This window comes from Vombatus ursinus, unplaced genomic scaffold (genome assembly GCF_900497805.2).
Source record: "Vombatus ursinus unplaced genomic scaffold, bare-nosed wombat genome assembly UNPS02014861.1, whole genome shotgun sequence".
Taxonomy (NCBI): Eukaryota; Metazoa; Chordata; class Mammalia; order Diprotodontia; family Vombatidae; genus Vombatus; species Vombatus ursinus.
This window is the reverse complement of record NW_020954639.1, coordinates 9,264,033-9,281,383: the sequence shown is the minus strand read 5'-3', so window position 1 is coordinate 9,281,383 and position 17,351 is coordinate 9,264,033. Positions and strand designations below refer to the sequence as shown.

At 39.3% G+C, this 17,351-nt stretch overlaps 1 protein-coding gene across 5 annotated transcripts in view; it reads right to left on the bottom strand.

The window, feature by feature from the left end:
- The window catches only part of NRP1 (neuropilin 1), a 182,763-nt gene that overhangs the window by 20,258 nt on the left and 145,154 nt on the right, over nucleotides 1-17,351 (bottom strand). For 2 of the 5 annotated variants that reach the window (XM_027841555.1, XM_027841556.1), the window contains exons 10-12: nucleotides 15,352-15,496; nucleotides 9,659-9,763; nucleotides 4,432-4,491 (exon numbers count right to left, since the gene is read on the bottom strand). In XM_027841555.1, the coding sequence (XP_027697356.1) occupies nucleotides 4,432-4,491; nucleotides 9,659-9,763; nucleotides 15,352-15,496 (310 nt within the window). The remainder of the gene's footprint in view (nucleotides 1-4,431; nucleotides 4,492-9,658; nucleotides 9,764-15,351; nucleotides 15,497-17,351) is intronic. The other 3 variants (XM_027841557.1, XM_027841558.1, XM_027841559.1) reach the window with 2 other exon arrangements.

Genomic DNA, 17,351 nt, shown 5'->3' with positions numbered 1-17,351 from the left:
CATTGGAATATTGACCCCTAAATCTTCAAAATGCTATCCGGGCACCATAGCTGCACAATTCTCATTAAAGCAAATGGGAATAATGTGGTTAAATCCCTGCTCGACTCTTAAAAAATAGCAGGAAACAATATTGTGAACTTAAAACAAATTTATAGTCTCAAAGAGCAAGCACCAGCTGTACTTATAGAGCCAATCTTACTCACAGTTGAATCATTAACGGTGAATGTGCACGAGGATTTAATTTTAAAGTCTAGTATACAAAGTTTCTATTGAGTAGTTGAACATTCCCAACTCACAGGCTGGTCCTTACTATTCAAACAAGGGGAGGTGATGAGGGGCATGGAAATTGCAAGGACACTAAAACACTTTGAGTTGCTATAGCAATATTTGAAGACATAGAAGCATATGAGGCCTGGTACAGGGAAAATATATTTAAAAAGATGGTGGTTGCACCAGCTGTCCTGGCATAACACTAATGGAATCTTGCATATAATGCAACCACCCAGAAGGTGTGAGAATATTATGTGCTTATTGAGTTTACTAACATTGGTAAGAATTAGACTCTGGTTGGTTGTATATGACCATGGCAGAATTGGATTCTGATAGAGAGCTCTGATGAGTTCTGATTTTCCAGTTTATGAAAAATAGTGAGAGAGAACAATACTTCCAGGTTCTCTGATACACAAAGACCTATGTAGGTTGACTGGAGAGAACCAACTTGACAAAACGAACCTTTCAATCATCTCAGAATCCATTTTGGTATAAATCTGGCTTCCTGTTCTTCAAGACCCCAGAATCTAGAAGTAGAAAAGTTACTGGGAAGCACATTTAGGCTTGATATCTATCAGGAAAAACTTCCTCAAAGATGGAACCATCAAAAGGCTATCTGAGGAGGTAATGGACTCTTTCTCAAAAGAAGTCTTCAAGCAAAGGCTGGACAACAATTTCTTGGGTGAATTTTAGAGGGGGTTCTCATTCAAGACTAAATGACCTTTGAGGTCCTTGCCAGTTCTCAGATTCTACATAAATGCACAGTCTGCTGTATGCTTGAGGGCATGAATGAAATATAACTCATAATCCACCTTAATATAACATTTTAAGGCTTATAAAGCACTTTCCTCATAACTAACCTATGAGATAAATAGGACAAGTATTATTTTTCTCATTTAACAGATGAGAAGACCAAGCCTCTGAGAGGATAAATGATTTGGCTAGGTGGTTCAGTAGATAGAATTCTGGCCTTGGAGTTAGAAAGACCTAAGTTCAAATTTGGCTTCAGATACCTAGTACCTATGTGACCCTGAGCAAGTCACTTAACCTCTAAATGCTTCAGTTTTCTCATCTGTAAAATAGAGATAATAATAGCACCTACCTCCTAGGTTTGTTGTGAGGATCAAATAAGATAATCATTGTAAAGCCCATATTTCAGTGACTGGCACATAGTAGGTGCTATCTAAATGTTATCTAGAAGCAGCTGCAGCAGCAGCAGCAGTAGTAGTAGTAGTAGTAGTAGTAGTAATGATGGTGGTGATGGTGGTGGTGGTGGTGGTAGTAAATAGTAGTAGAAGTAGTAGTAGTAATAATAGTAGTAGTAGTAGTAGTAGTAGTAGTAGTAGTAGTAACAATCTGGGGCAAGAGCAGAACTCAGGTCTTTTCACTCCAAACCTAGTTTTATATCCTCAGTGATATAAATGATATCCTCAGCTCTTCTAAATGCACCAGACAGTCAACCTTAGCTTTCACAGTAATTCATCAACAGGATGTGTGATGTATATCAATGTTTCCTCAACAGTATGATACCATCAGGCTAGCCTGAAAGCCCTGGTCTAATTAGTATACTTCCTTAAAGGATGCTGTCACTATTGAAACCACAATAAACTGGAAAACAAACATCTTAGAGGAAGTTCTTTGTTGAGTTACTTTTACCGGCTTTGTTGCCCCTCTTCCACCCCAAAATGACAGCTGCTGATTCAGCAGTCCCAAACCATCCCTTGGATAATAAATAGGCAGTAAATTAGGGAGTGGAAAAAGAGATACAGGGTGCTGTCCTCTGTACACAGAGATGACCCTGTATACGTCAGTACCATCAGGACATGGTCTTTGAGGTTGTTTTAAATTTTTTTTCTTCCCTTCCTTTCTATAGTGGCGAGGGGTTGCACTGAATTAAATTGGGTGAGTACCCTTTGACTATGCCGTTGGTGAGATGGCAGGCTTGCTGTCTGTGACCGTGAAACAAGGTTCCTTTATGTGAAACTAAAGAACCATGACCTTGACCTCAAGTTCAAATCAAATGAGTCAACCAGTGGAGTTTTTTTTTTCCTTTTCTCTTTCTTAAAGCAATTCTTAGAAATTCTTGATTGCATAGGAGAAAACTATCCAGTCTATGAATTCCAAATCACTTTATTCCTCATCCTTCTTTCTTTCTACTGTTTATCTTTTGATTGTGGTATTAACACCTGCCTTCCAAAAAAATCCCTTAACTTGGACGCCTCAGTGTGGTGGGGAGCTAACCATGAGTTCTAGACGGCTTTGTCAGTACTTCACAAGCCCTGGACAGCACAACTGCGATAGAAAGGCTTGGAGCACGGGCTCAGTGACAAGCTGGGTCTGTTGTCTGAGTATCACAGGGGGAAGCAACGTGGTACCGGGGAAAGAACGTTGGCTTCATCAGAGGATTTGAGTCACTTGACCTCTCTAGACTTCAGTTTCCTCATTTGTAAAGTGATGAGGTTCAACTAGAAGATCTCCTATGATCCCGTCTAGCTAAGTTCAGATAGGTTCCTCTCCAGAAGGCTGGCCACAGTGGTAATGAGAATTTTTGCCCACACAGACTTCCTTTCACTGTCTAAGAATTAGAAGTGTGGGAGCTACATCACTGGAGAGAGTGTCTAATTGGATATATTGGCACACCCAGGTGGCAGCATCTCTAGCAGAAGGTGGGGAAGAAGATAGGACAGGAAATATTAAACTGATAGCACAATTTCATTGTAGATTTAATAGTTGTGCCAACTGAGCGGAAAACTGAAAGTAATGATGAAATCATTTAAGGCAATTATCAGGGCTTCATTTAATTGATTCTATTTGTTTTCCCTATTCATGCACCTAATGGACAATATCTCCTGTCCTCATTAGCACCTATAGTGGAAAGTTGGCTGTATTTTCTTAGTACTCACTATTACCACCCTGCTTAAAGCCCATGTTGACTACAAAGAGAATCATACAGAGAGATATTCACTCAGATTATAGAGAGCGATACAGAGGGTTTACAGAGTTTAACAGCAACTTGGGCAAAGTAGGGGTGAAGGGGTGATCAGAAGTAAATTTCTCACTAGTGACTGTCCTTCACTTTTATTCTGAAGTATTAAAAAGAGTTTGGACTTGATTGTCAGTCAACCAGAATGCCCAGCAGGGAGATTTAGGGGTTAAGTTCAAGGTAGGGAAGTTTGTTTTGCTGCCTAATCAGGTCAACGGTGCTGGTGTCCCTAAAGGAAGCATACTAATTAGGCCAACTCTTTCTGCTTTCAGCTTGGCTTGATGGTGCCGGACTGTTGAGGAAACATTGATATATACCACATGCCCCGTTAATAAATTACTGTGGCGGCCATGGATGATTGTGCTTAATAAAGGAAATGGAAGAAACTGAAAAACTGACCTGCTCACCTTAACCGTAATGATTACCTTTAAAGTATTTAAAAATTGCCGCTTGCCAGCACTGATTGTTTTCCTTTGGTGCGTGTCTGTGAGGAAGAACTGTGCAAAATACTTAAAAAAAAAAAACCCAAAAACACACATACACACACACAAAAAAGGCCATAACCCTAGAGAGTGGTTAAGCTCTGATAAATAGCCACTGAAAGACTTTGGGAGTCATTAGCTTTTCTATTAATACAAGGATGAGGAGGTGCTGCCCCAGGGCTCCCCGGAGTACTTCCCTTCCTGCACACATTTATAGCACTGGTTTCCTGCACCCCATTTTTGTGGCCCGCCTACTGGCCCACTGGAAACATTACTGTAAGACTGCCAACTCTGCGGCAGGCAGAACTGACAAACTTTGCCTGTCTTGGTTTTGCAGCATCGTGAGGAAAATAAACAGTCAGGCTGCTGCTGTCTGTGAGGCTCCCTCTCCCTACAGTTTGCAAACACAGCCCATGTCCTAGACCGCTGCGTTTAAACAAAGTATGTTAGGCAGTTCCTTTGGTGGAGAGCTGGGATTGTCACCATTTGGCAAAATCTCAGTTCCTGCTGCATATACATGTGGACAAAAGGAGGAAAAAAATACATTTATGCTCTGGCACTTTCAAACCAGATGCTGCTACTGTCCTACAGCAACTTTTAGGGGAAGTAAGAGTGGAGAAAGAAGCCCTACAAGCACTCTGTTGGTGCCATGATGCCCACTGCAGGTAGAGACAAACAAGGCATAGAATGCCATACCTGACTGTATCGTGCTTTCTATGACAGTTGGTTTCTCCGTGGCCAGTATGGTGGTACCGCCTGGAAGAGAAAGTATAAAGCAGGCAATGAGCAGAGGAAACATTACAGACGAAGACGATATACTGAAATGCATTTAAATGACATTATAAGCATCTATACATACTATGCATGTAGCTGTTGCTATATCTCTGTCTTGGTTTCTGTCTCTTTGTCTCTCTGTTTCTCTGTCTGTGCCCTGTCTCTGTCTCTCCTTTGCATACATATGCATGCACCCAAGTCCCTATAATCTATTTAAATCCCAATACTCTCCACTTAGCTCTCTGAATTTCAGCACATAAACTTATCCATAAAAAAAGGTCAGAGTACACAGATCATAGAGGTGTCTGTGGTGCTTCTGACTCCCCCAGTCCATTGATTTTTATTTTGTTTTCGATACACTGCAGACACCTTTATAATCTCTGTGATCCTGGGGGAGTTACTTATAATTTTTCTGGTCTAATCACGTGCAAACTCCTTGCGGGCAGAGACAATTTCACTGCTGTCTTTGCATCCTCCCTGCTTACCAGAGTGCCTGATGCTTGAAAAATTCCTACTGATTGACTGAGCCTCAGTTTCCTTCCCTACAAAATGAGGATCATAATACTTGCACTACCTAACAGCATTATTGTGAGGGAAACGCTTTGTAAAACTGAAGTTGCTACATACGTGCAAGTGATTAATTAAAACATCAACCATTATTTTTCCTAGAAGATTCCTTACAAAACCCTCCTATAGGGCTATCTATTTGAAATTCATAAAAGGAACAAGCCACGGGAGTAAAATATAGTGGAAAGTACTGATTTCTGGATGTCCTTGGTAATTTGGGAATAAATTTGACCCCGATCTCTCCATTTGAAAATGATCTCCAAGTATTTTAGCTCTGTGATCTGAATGGTAGTTTCAAACTAGCTCCCTTTGCCTTGTTTTAAAAATGAAGGGGGTTGATGCTGGCTGCCATAGTCTTTCCTTTCTGGTGATGAAGTTGTTTATTTTTTTCTAAGGCCAAGGTTTATGCCCAGTTCGTTTCAGGCTGGGTTGTTACAGAGAAAAAAGGAAGAGGAGAAATCTTACTCATTGTCCTTAGAAATACAACTGCCTATAAGAGTGAAAAAGAAACACTAAGTATATTGCAGGCCTTCAATCAATATTAAACAACGAAATTCCTGGTCAAAGGACAGACTCTTAGGGGACTAAGGCTTCTTTTGCCTCTTCCCTGCCTGTTTCTTTGACTCTTAAATCTCTTCTCCTTTGTTTATCAGACCCTTATATTCTCACTGTGTTCTTACAGTTATGTAGCATTTTACTTAATACATACTGGTGGATATTTAAGAACAATATTTCCTCTGTTAGCACGCTTCTCAGGCAAGTTAATTCACCTGTCATCTCAAATGCAAAAAAAATTAGTCTGTGTGTGAGAGAGAGAGAGACACACACACACACACATACACACACACGCAGAGACAGAGACAGAGTGAGACAGACATACACGGAGAGAGAGACAGAGACAGAGACAGACAGACAGAGAGAGAGAGAGAGAGAGGGAGGGAGGGAGGGAGGGGGAGAGAGAGAGAGAGAGAGACAGAGAGAGAAAGACACAGAGACACACATCCATATAACATACACACAGAGACACAGAGAGAGAGACAGAGAAAGAGAGAGACAGATAGACAGACACAAAGAGAGAGAAAGAGAGAGAGAGACAGAGAGACAGACAGACAATGGTTGAGGAAGTTTAGGAAAAGATGAATGGGACAGGTAGGAACCCAGCTAGAAAACAGAAGTTATTATGACTCAGGGTAGATCTCTTGTCTTGTGTGCCTGGCACATAGCATATACTCAATAAATGTTTGAGGTTGTTACAGCTGATGATGACAATACCCTCCAGCTCCAGCTGGGCCCCAGGGCTATGCAAGGAGCTCCCACTGATATTCCATTTACACATGGAACAAGAAAGCATGGGACACATGTTACACATCCAGAGTGTGAATCAGAGGCAGGCAGTCCTGCCCTTGGAATGTTCTTAAGAATTCTGAGATAATCAGCAGCAGTAACAAGTCAGGCTACACTCTGTCCCCCAGTAAACCTACTGGATGTGCGGTGACCCATGAACAAAGCCTCGATGAGGCAGGCTCTGGAAAGAAAGAATTATATGTATTATGGGTTAAAAAGGTGAGTCTGTAATGGCAGAATTGGAGATAGGCCAAAGAACATTAGCATTATGTTACCCGTGGCCCTATGGAAAAAGATTCAAGGTGAAAATTCACTTTAAAAAACTGATATGCATTATCAGTTTTACATGCATGCTGTAGGTTGGGAGCCAAATTCTGCTTTCAGGTAGATACAGAGCTCCAAAGTAAAAATCAGACTCCTGGTGCCTTTGAAGTCAATTGTATTATCTAATGACTTCAAAGGCATTTGCAAATGAGTAACTTCTGGGGTGAATTTCACCTTGGCAAGCATGTATGAAAGAGCAGGCTTTGTCCTCATTTGCAAGCATTTCACATAAATTCACCTGGAACTACATCTATTCCTTAAGGAGTGGGCACTCTGCTACAAAACTCATCCCCTCAACCCCATACAAATAGGTCATGACAGGAACAGAAATGAAATCAACCTCAGCTGTGCAAAATAAGTTAAAAAAAACTCTAATGAGAGCATTGATTAGGATGAATAGAACCTAATTTCTATGTTCCCGCCAATCAGTGTTAGAGTGAGAAGGGTTTGATTTGGCTTCATGACACTGAATATCCAAAGTTTGAGGTGCCACAGTGAAAGTCCTGTTGGAAAGGTTTAAAAAGAAGGTGAGAGGGGCAGCTAGGTGGTGCAGTGGATAGAGCACCAGCCCTGGAGTCAGGAGAACCTGAGTTCAAATCTGACCTCAGACACATAACACTTACTAGCTGTGTGACCCTGGGCAAGTTACTTAACCACATTGCCGAGCCAAAAAAAAAAAAAAAAGGGAGGTGAGAGATGAATGTAGGCACAAGAGCTGTATAGTTTAGACGGACATCAGGGGAAGTTACATGGGTTGGATGACGTTATTACTCTTAGTGAACATTTGTGTATTAGCAAGTATTTTTCCAGAAGGGGGAGAAAGGACAGTTTAATAAAACAAAAGATGTTTTCAAATGACAACTTCATCTTAGCTTAGCATATTAACAAGACACTTGGAAGTGGGGTGGGCATGAAGGAAGCTTTTGATGCCTGTGGCAAAAGCACCTTTTTATATTCCCCCCTCCTGCTGCCAGTAGAGCAGTGTCCATACCCCAGGTACCTCTGTGCATCCAGATGCTTTTACTGTTTTCATGAATGTATTTACAACATCTTTGAGACCTGCAATAGCAATTAGTGAAGGCAACATTTGGCCTTAATGTGGACTCAAAAAAATTCAGAGTGCACTTATTTATCTGTTTCTACAAGGAGTAATTTAGAACACTACTGATCATACATGCTCTTGAATGGTTAAATAGTTGCCAGTGTTTCCACTAAAAGTGCCCTATTTTCACTTGTTTGCAACTGTATGCCATACATGATTTGCTCCAGGCTAACATTCTTGCTGGATTTTGTTCAAAGACTTTGGTTTCAATTGGTACAGTCATGAATGAATGTGAAGGCAAGGAGGTTAGTTATTCTGATATCAACAGTAAAACTGAAGCTTTGTTTCTAATCAATACCAACTGACCACTTTAGTGGGTTATAAAGAAAAGAACTGCTGTATGACAGGAATATTCAATGTTTGCTGCAGTCAGCTCTTTCCATGAGGAATTTCGATATGGATATAGGCTATGCTTCACCAAAAGCCTGATATCTGTAGCATAATGTTTGCAGGAAATTATGGGAAGGCTCAGAAAGAGCTGGTTGCAAAAATGGTATTCTGCTTTTGCATCTGCTGTAGGGTTTTCTATGGGACATTTTAAATAGAAAATGATTATCACTGCTCTGTAATATTAATAAAGTCTTTTACTGCAGTTTATGGACATAGGCAAAAGTAAAGGGAAATAGTAATACTGATTTCATTAACAGCATGATCAAGAGATGTTAGCCTGGAAATTAGGAGGGGGATAACATTACTCAATTGGGTGTTTTGGAACTTCTGGTTGCCTCTACAGCTCCCCATCCCCCTCTGTCCTTATACTAGCTCCTGGCTTAGAATTCTTGCTTATAACTTTATTAGCGAAAAATATAAAGGGACAGATTATGAAGTCATTGGTTAGGTACTTTGAGAAATATATTATGAGATCTTGGAAAAATAGTTTGGCCAACAACATGGAGCAATCCTGACATTCCTCATACTATGGCCTTCAATATAGTCAATGGAAATTAATTATCTCTGCATCCCTGCTGTATAAAAATGCAAAACTTCATGTAAGAACTCCTATTTAATCTCTGAGGTTTGGAATTCTCAAAATGAGATTCAGATGATATACGAAACTGCATTATGACCTGGGCAGTATTAAAGGTCCCATGGTACCTTTTGTAGCAATAGGGTGAAAATCCTAGTGTCTTGGACAACTTCCAAATAGTGTAATCACATTTCCCCACTTGCCTAATATTTCCTCTGCTATTCCAACTAGATTGAATTCTCTCTCTTTCTCTCCCAGAATATTGTCATTTGATACTTTCTATTACTAAAGACAGTATTTGCCATGTCAGTATAGGTGGGTTGTATGTTTGATGGTGAGGTAAGTAATGACTTCATACATCACTTGTAAATTGGAATATAAAATTTTTAGCATCTCTTCATCTGAAAGGTCTTATCAAAAAACAAAACTAGTTTTATTCATACTTTAATATCATCATTATTTCTAGAGTATGAGGCAAGCTGGGTAATGAATCTATTAATGCTTTAGAAATAATTCTTGAATTTTGGATTAATTAGAACATGAAAATAAATGAACATCTTTCTAAATCATCATTCTAAAGTGGTGTGTGTGTGTGTGTGTGTGTGTGTGTGTGTGTGTGTGTGCCCCTCCTGAGGGAGAGACAGAGTATACCTATAGAGAAATTCCTCCTGGATTTCAGTGTAAATGGCTGAAAAAATTATTGTAGGTTTTCAAAGCAAATTTAAAGTTTGTCATCATCAATGGGATTATGATGCCTTTCTGCTATGGATTATTAGATATTAGTTGGAGATGACCATGATATGAGCTAAAATGATGTTGCAATGAAATGAAGATGGTTTCTGCACCTGTCAGTTGGAAGTCATCACCTGTTCCACTGTGACAGTTGGCCTGGTCATCATCACATTCATCCACTGGATTCCCATTAGGAGTGGTTGGTCCAGCTGTAGGTGCTGAAATAAGACCCAAGGGTTATGATCCAACATGACTAAAATGTGTCCTCCAGCCTACAACAGTTAGACTTGCCAACATCTGGGAAGAAAACTCTTGTCTGTGGTGATTAAGGTAAGACACATTATCTTGTTTTTTCTTTTCAGTGCTTTCTCTGAAGGCATCATGGAATACTGAGTTTGAGTGTCTGATCTATGCTTGTACTGAGTTAGCAAACCTGAATTTGATCAATTATATTCTCTATAGACATCTCCTTATTGCAGAGGTCTTCAGTTCTCACTAGCTATTCATACCTAGGAATTGAGAACATCAATGAGACATATTTTGACTGATTTTTTTTTCCCTTTTAATTTTTGAGGTACTGGAGAAACCTACTTGTCATGACTCCATTCTCATAATTAACATTTTATAAATTTATTCAAATCTCAGCATAATTTTCCTTTTCTCAAATGACTTCCCCATACTCCTACTTAACTCTATTTTTTTCCTAAAAAGTTTATTAAGTTTCCCCCCAAGAAAACCTTTGCAAATACTTGGTAATACACAATCTTTCTGTTTGGAGTAGGTGTGTGAGAGGTATCTTGGCATCATTTTTTTTTGTTAATTTCTATAGAATTGCATCCCAAGGTTGGTAGGTATCCCTATATCTTTGAGTTTGCAGTTGAAAGGTAGCTAACATTAATAAAAAATTCCTTTAAATTTAGTTCAGCACATTTTTCCCCAGCCTGTTATTCATTTTTTCAGTCTGTTTAATATTTTACAGTTTTCAGTATTACATTTCACTTTACAAGACTTGAGATAGTGTACATTTCCATTGAAGTTTGAAAGCCAGACAAGCTGTAGCCAAGGGGGGTGGGGAGGGGATCTGTTCACTCACAGCTTCTGGCCAGTGGAAATGTTCTGGTAACTGCTGCCTTCCCAATAAAAATCTGACACTATTTGTTATTGTGATTAAGTGCTCTGCAGAATTATGACAAATGTAGCTAAGCTCCAGCTTCCTCCAATCTTCAAACATACACATCAACAATTCGTTCACTCAACATTCAACCAACATTTACGGAGCTCTCATTATGTGCAAGGCACTATGCTAGGAACTCAGGGGGATGGGAAGATGAGAAGGCCTGGTTCCTATCCACAGGAAAGGATAAAATGCTGATAATGCATGCACTATTTACTGCTTCACTTCTGATTTCACAATAGGCATGCTCATACCACTCCATGCTCTTCCCTGGGGTATCATTGAGTCAATATAATCAACACAGGCAAGCCCGAGATAGTTCCAGATTTCCATAATACTGTCCTACTGTGTTAGAACTGCCACCATTAAGTACTTTAAACTCTCTTTATCCCTCTTCCCAGCTCAATATCCCTGCTCTCATGAATGCTTATAGGGGGTGTGGTTCCAAGTCTGATAGGAGAGGAACTCTCTTGATTGTTTCAAGACCTCACTGGGCAAGATGGAAGATAAAACAAATCCCTGACTAAATGCTGTCATGGACCAGTCTCTTCTTGTTCCTTTTGCATCAATTTGATTTTCTCCCAAAGATTTAAGTCCTTCAGGGTTAGGGCCAAAGTTTACATTACCATTCTATCCTTTGCATTAATAGCACAGAGCTGGTGCTCAGCAAATACTTGTGGACTGATTTACAAGAAACTAAATCTCCTAATTTTTATGGGATTCAATTAAATTGAATAAACATTTAGTGAATTGGGTTTGAATTGACATGGACAAGATTTGGTCTCTCTAGGTCTCAGTTCCTTTGTCTGTAAAATGAGGAAGGTGAACTAAGTATTCTCTAGGGTCAAGGACAGAGTCTGATAAGTCTTAGACAAACCTAAGAGTCTGATTCTAAGTCCAACTATGTGTAAAATAGTTATGCATTACGATGAGATAAATACAATCTCTGCCCACAAAAAGCTTACAGTCTAATGGGGGGGGCTATGACATGTACTAAAATAGTTTTGCTAAAAGGAAGAAGGAAACATGCAAAGAAGATATCTAGATACAGAGTTATGAGACACTTGAGCAGGGGAATATTACCTCCACTGATGGCAGGGGCAGCATGGAGGGAAGAGGTGTTGTTCATCCTTTGTTCTTGAAGAGGACCAATGACATCAGGAGGGTGATGTCCTGACTTGTAAGTGAATTGGATTTAAGTGAGGCAGAGTTGTGCAAAGATATCAGCCTCACTCTCTCCTCCAGGGTCATCTGAGTCCAGTGGCATGACATAGGTCAGGACAACTGGCAATGGCCCTGAATACAGTGGGAGACTTTGGCCCTTTTAAGCTAAGGTCTTTCCCAGGTATCAGTATGTCTGAGGCAACACCCATTCAGTGATTAAAGGCTAGGTAAGAAGTGAGGCAAACCATGGCCTAATCTGCCTTCACAAGAGAATCAATCTGGGAGTTGAAGACCCTCAGAAAAGAAGAAGGTAGGTATGGGGGAAGGATTTATGTGCTAACAACTTTGATTTTACTTCCTTATCCCTCTCTTTCTCTGTTAGCTATATGTGTACAATATCTATGTGTGCATATATAAGTATGTAAGTATAAATATTTATGTATATATGTGTACATATAGATATTATATACACATTCAGATGATATATATATGTGTGTATATATGTATTTCATAGGACTACAGATTCATAGAAAGAACCTTAGAAGGTCATTTATTTCAACTCCTGCATTTTGTAGATGAGGGAACTGAGGCTCTAAAGTGACTTCCTCCGTCTTGTGAGTTTTTAGAACTCTGACAGCAAATCACATGACCAACATGCTCTGTCTACTTCACTGGGCTTCATGCTGGAAAGTAGCCACTCAGTTCAATCTTTCCATCCACTGCATTCACCCCACTTGCCACATCAGCTTTCCTTTCCAGAATCAGGGATAAAGAGTTACATCACAGCAACAGAACCTCTTATCCTGGACTGTATTCCTCATCACTTTGGGTGAACGAGTCTGCCCTCAGTCCAATTTGTCTGTTCCTGGAATATTCTCAAACTTACAAAACCTGTATCCTAGCTGAAATCCCTTAGACATGGTTAACTGAGATCTGTGTTGAGAGCATTAAGATACTACAGTGGCCTGGGGTGATGCTATGAATATAGAAACATGCTACAATGTTAAGAAGGTAGATAATGGGCTGGTTTTAAATAAATCCATAGAAAAGTTGCTATGAATTATTCAGAAGTAGTGAATTGATTGAACGAAGCGCATGTATATTTTTATGGTGTTTAATTTGCCCAGGAATGTAATTAGATTTGATTAGCTCAAGACCCAAATACTTTTGAAAACCAAAAGAAAGAGGTATTTTTTTAAAAGGCATTCCTCAGGAATAGTATGAGTGTAGGTTTAATAGTTTAATGTCTGGTTACTGACGTGTTGGCACTACCAACAATAAACAGAAATGCTAGCAAGAGCCTTTCTCCTCAGTTAAGCTTTTGAGTTTATGTAATTGGTCAGTCTTCAGGTTACTCTGTGGTTGGACTGTGCATGGGTATAAAGTCATAGGGTAGCTGAAATGGACCAAACCAACACTTATACAGCAAGTAACCATCATTCTACTTTGCAGCATTTTCATCACAGACCACTGTATTTTTTTTTTTAGTAAAAATGTGATCAGATGCTATCACATAGACATTATTTTAACTTTGCTTGGCCCTGCTCTCCTTCCCAAATGATAATAATGATAACTCAGATATACACACAGCATTGTTATAAAGATGCAAAGTGCCTTCACATGTATTTCTCCATGAGAAACCACAGAAACTCAGAGTTGGAAAAGACCCGAGAGGTTACTGTGCTTCACCAAGATTTCCTTTGACAATATTCCTAATTGTTGTTCTTTCACCAATAATTCATTGACCAACCCTAATTTAGGCTCTATGTGAAGACTTCCAGTGACAAGAAAACCCACTACCTCCTAAGACATCTCACTTCTGGATAGCACTAATTATCATGGAATTCTCTTTGATGTTGAGTTAAAATATGTTTCTGTGTAATTTCTATCCATTGTCCTTAGTTCTCTTTTCTGGGGAAAGACAGAACAAGTCTAATCCTTCTTCCAAGTGACAGTCCTTCAAATACCAAAGACTGCTAACATGGATCTCCTAAGTATGCTCTTCTCTAGGCTAACCATCTCCATTATCTTCAATCAATCCTCGTGTGTTACAGATTCCATTTCCCCTCACTGTCATTGCTATTCTGGTTATGCTTTTCTGGACACCCTCCAACTAGCCAATGCTCTTCCTAAACAGTGATACAGTATTCCTTAAATAATACAACTAGAGCAGAGTACACATTTAAATCACCTACCTCCTTCTGAACATCTTGCTTCTGTTAATGCAGCTCAAGATTACTTGTTAGCATTTTTGATTGCCCGGTCACACTATGGACTTATGCTGAGCTCACAGTCCACTGTGACTTTTCCAAATTAAATAATCATATTCGAAATATCTCACTACATAGGCATTAGACTGTAAGCTCCTTGAGAGCAACATATCATATAAATAGGACTTGGTGTCTTCAAGACAGTGCCTTGTACATGAGACTCCTATTTACTAATTTGTTTTGCTCTGACAATAGGAAAGTCATTCTATTATCAATCAATCTACAAACATTTGTTAAGTACATATTATGTGTCAGGTACTATGCTAAGCTATGGTACTATGACATTCCTTTTTAAAAAAATTAAATTTTATTTTCAAATAACCTGTACCTTTTTTCCTTTCCACCTTCCTTCCTCCTCCCTCAATGAGAAAGTAAGAAATATAAAACCCTGTTACAAATATGTATTGTTAAAAAAAAACAAATTTCCACATTGGCCATGTCCAAAAAATGTCTCAATCTGTAATCTGAATCCAACATCTCTCTTTCAGGATATGGGCAGCATGTTTCATTGTGACTTCTCTGGACTTGAAGATGATCATTGTGTGACTCAGAGTTCTCAAGTTTTTCAAAGTTGTTTGTCTTTATGATATTGTTGTTAATATATAGATTATGGTCACGGTTCTGCTCACTTCATTCTGCATCAGTTCATATAAATCTTTCCAGTTTTTTCTGAGACTATCTTTGAAGTCTTCTTTCTTTTTTTTTTTTGTGGAACCATCAGGTAATTTATGGCACAGATGGATATGACATAGACATGAAATATTTGAAAAACAGTGGGGACTCTAGATCTGAAAAAGGCCTAACAATAAAACTTAATATCCACTTTATGGGGGATGGGGGTGAGGAAAGTATTTCTGAACACTAAATGGGTAAAGATTACTGAGAGAAAAATATGTTTGCAAAAGGCAGGTAACCACAATACACCAGAGATTATTAAGGGAAAATCCCTTCCTCTTAAGTAATTCCATTGTTATAATTATAATGTTATAATTGTATATAATTCTGACAGTCTTCTAGTGGATGAGTGGCCTTCCCAGACCTTTGTACAGAAATGGCTATCGCAGCAACATGGTAGCACCATCATTCCTTGATGAGAAAAGGTGGTGCTCAGTGTAAGCACCAGTGGGAAAACACAAACATGAAAAGGAAAAAACAAACCAACCAACTAGAACTGTCTCTGAAAAATGTAATTAATTACCTTCCACTTCACAACCCAGCAGCTCCATTCTTAGCCCTAATCCTCCATGAGTGGCTCTCTCGGGGTAGATCCTGATGAATCGGGTGGATAGAGGAGGAAAAGTTCGAAGCTCAGGTGTATCATAGTTGTTGTTACCCTCAAAAGACTGTGAAGTGTGAAAAAGAGGATTTGTTAAGACAGTACTCTCTATTAGCAAAGAACATGCCTGCCTGCCCCCTCCCCAATCCCCTTCCATCCTAGGTCTCTGTTACATGGGCTAAAAAGTAGGCCATATTGTCTCACTGAATATAGAGATGGCATTTCTTAAATGAAGAGGGAGCAAAGGGGTAGTTAAACCTTTGCTGAAAAGTGATATTATTTTCTAGAAACAGTAGTCTTCAATGAAGTTATGTTGGAAGCTAAGGATTTAATGCGGCATGTTTTTAAATGATTCTTTGATGTGTGGTTTGGTGAGGTAACATTTTTACCACTTCCTGAAGGAGGCAAAGTGTGTGTGTGTGTGTGTGTGTGTGTGTGTGTGTGTGAAGTCAAATGAGAATAAGAACTTGCCACTTTTACAAGCTTATCATGAATACACAATTCAACTAAATATGGCTGTTTGATTCTCCCAAAATGAGTGAGGTCTCAGTCTGACAAAATCTAGTCTTCTCAAAGAGATGGAAATTACATTGCAGGAGTTGGAACTGGTCAATTTTACCTAATGAAATTGCTATTTATTCAAGAACTGCCTACCCATTGAAATGGGTATTTATTTAAGAAATGCCTACCCACTTCAGACATTTGAAGATAAAAGATTTCCTCATCTCAGGGAAAGTAGCAAGTGACCCAACTGGCAATATTTTCAAATTCATGTTATGAAGAAAGGCTAAATCACAACATGAATCTGAATTTCCTTTGAAGTCGGTTCCTAACAACTGGATATATTTTCCTTGACAAATAATGGATTGGGACAGACATCCTCTCTATTCCTGAGTCAGCACCTTCTTTACCCTATTCTTGCTGGACAGCAAGGGGAAATTAGAATAAAATGTTTTTAAACTAGAAGGGACTTTTAGCTTAACCTCTTTGTTTTTTACCAGTGTGGGAAATGAGGACCAAAGATATCAACCGATTCATAAGATCATATCATAAGTTAATCTCATCAAGAATAAAATTCTTGAGTTTTCATCTGATTTGAAGGTACCAAATGCTATTGATCAGAATGCAGTGATCTTCAGTCCAAAAGCCACCATGTACAGCTGTACATTTTTAAAGGATGGCTTTTGATTTGGTCAGTAAACTACCACTCCATTACTAGGATAGCGTACAGTGTCACCATATCATGCTAAGTCTTAATGATCACACTAAGAAATTATAAGTAAAATGAAGCTACTGGCCATCTGGTGGGGGAGGGCATGGTCTGAGTGTAAAGAGGAACTTCACCATACAAGTCACAAAGAAAGGTAGCTGTCAGTTCCAATAACAACTAGCCATCTCCATACCATGCTGCCTCCACTCTGGCCAGCAACTTTACCTCTTCCTCCCAAGAATCTTGCCCTCAAAAGCATCCTAGTTTCTGATGGGTAAGCTTTCACCCGATCTTTCCCAGAATTAGGCTTCCTCCTCCGTATCTTCCTACCATGCTGCCATGCATGTGTGCTTTGCCCATCTCCCATCCCTCTAGTTCTCCCTTGTGTGTTGTTTCTCCCCATTAAAATGTAAGCTTCTCAAGGGCAAGGGCTATTTTCCTTACTTGTATCTGTATCGCGAGCCCTTATCACAGTGGACACATAGCATTTAATCGTGCTCCGTCTGCCTATATGTCTGCTTGGCACATAGTAGGCATTTAGTAAATGCTCTGTCTGTCTGCCTGTCTATACGAGGAGGTAGGCTACATATTCAGAAAGGCATTACTCGGCAAAGAGAAGCTACCAGAAATTTAACAAAATTCTGGGCATCCTCTAAGTTTCCCATCACTTAAAAAAAAGTGGACATGGTATTAATGGACCTGTATTTCTCAG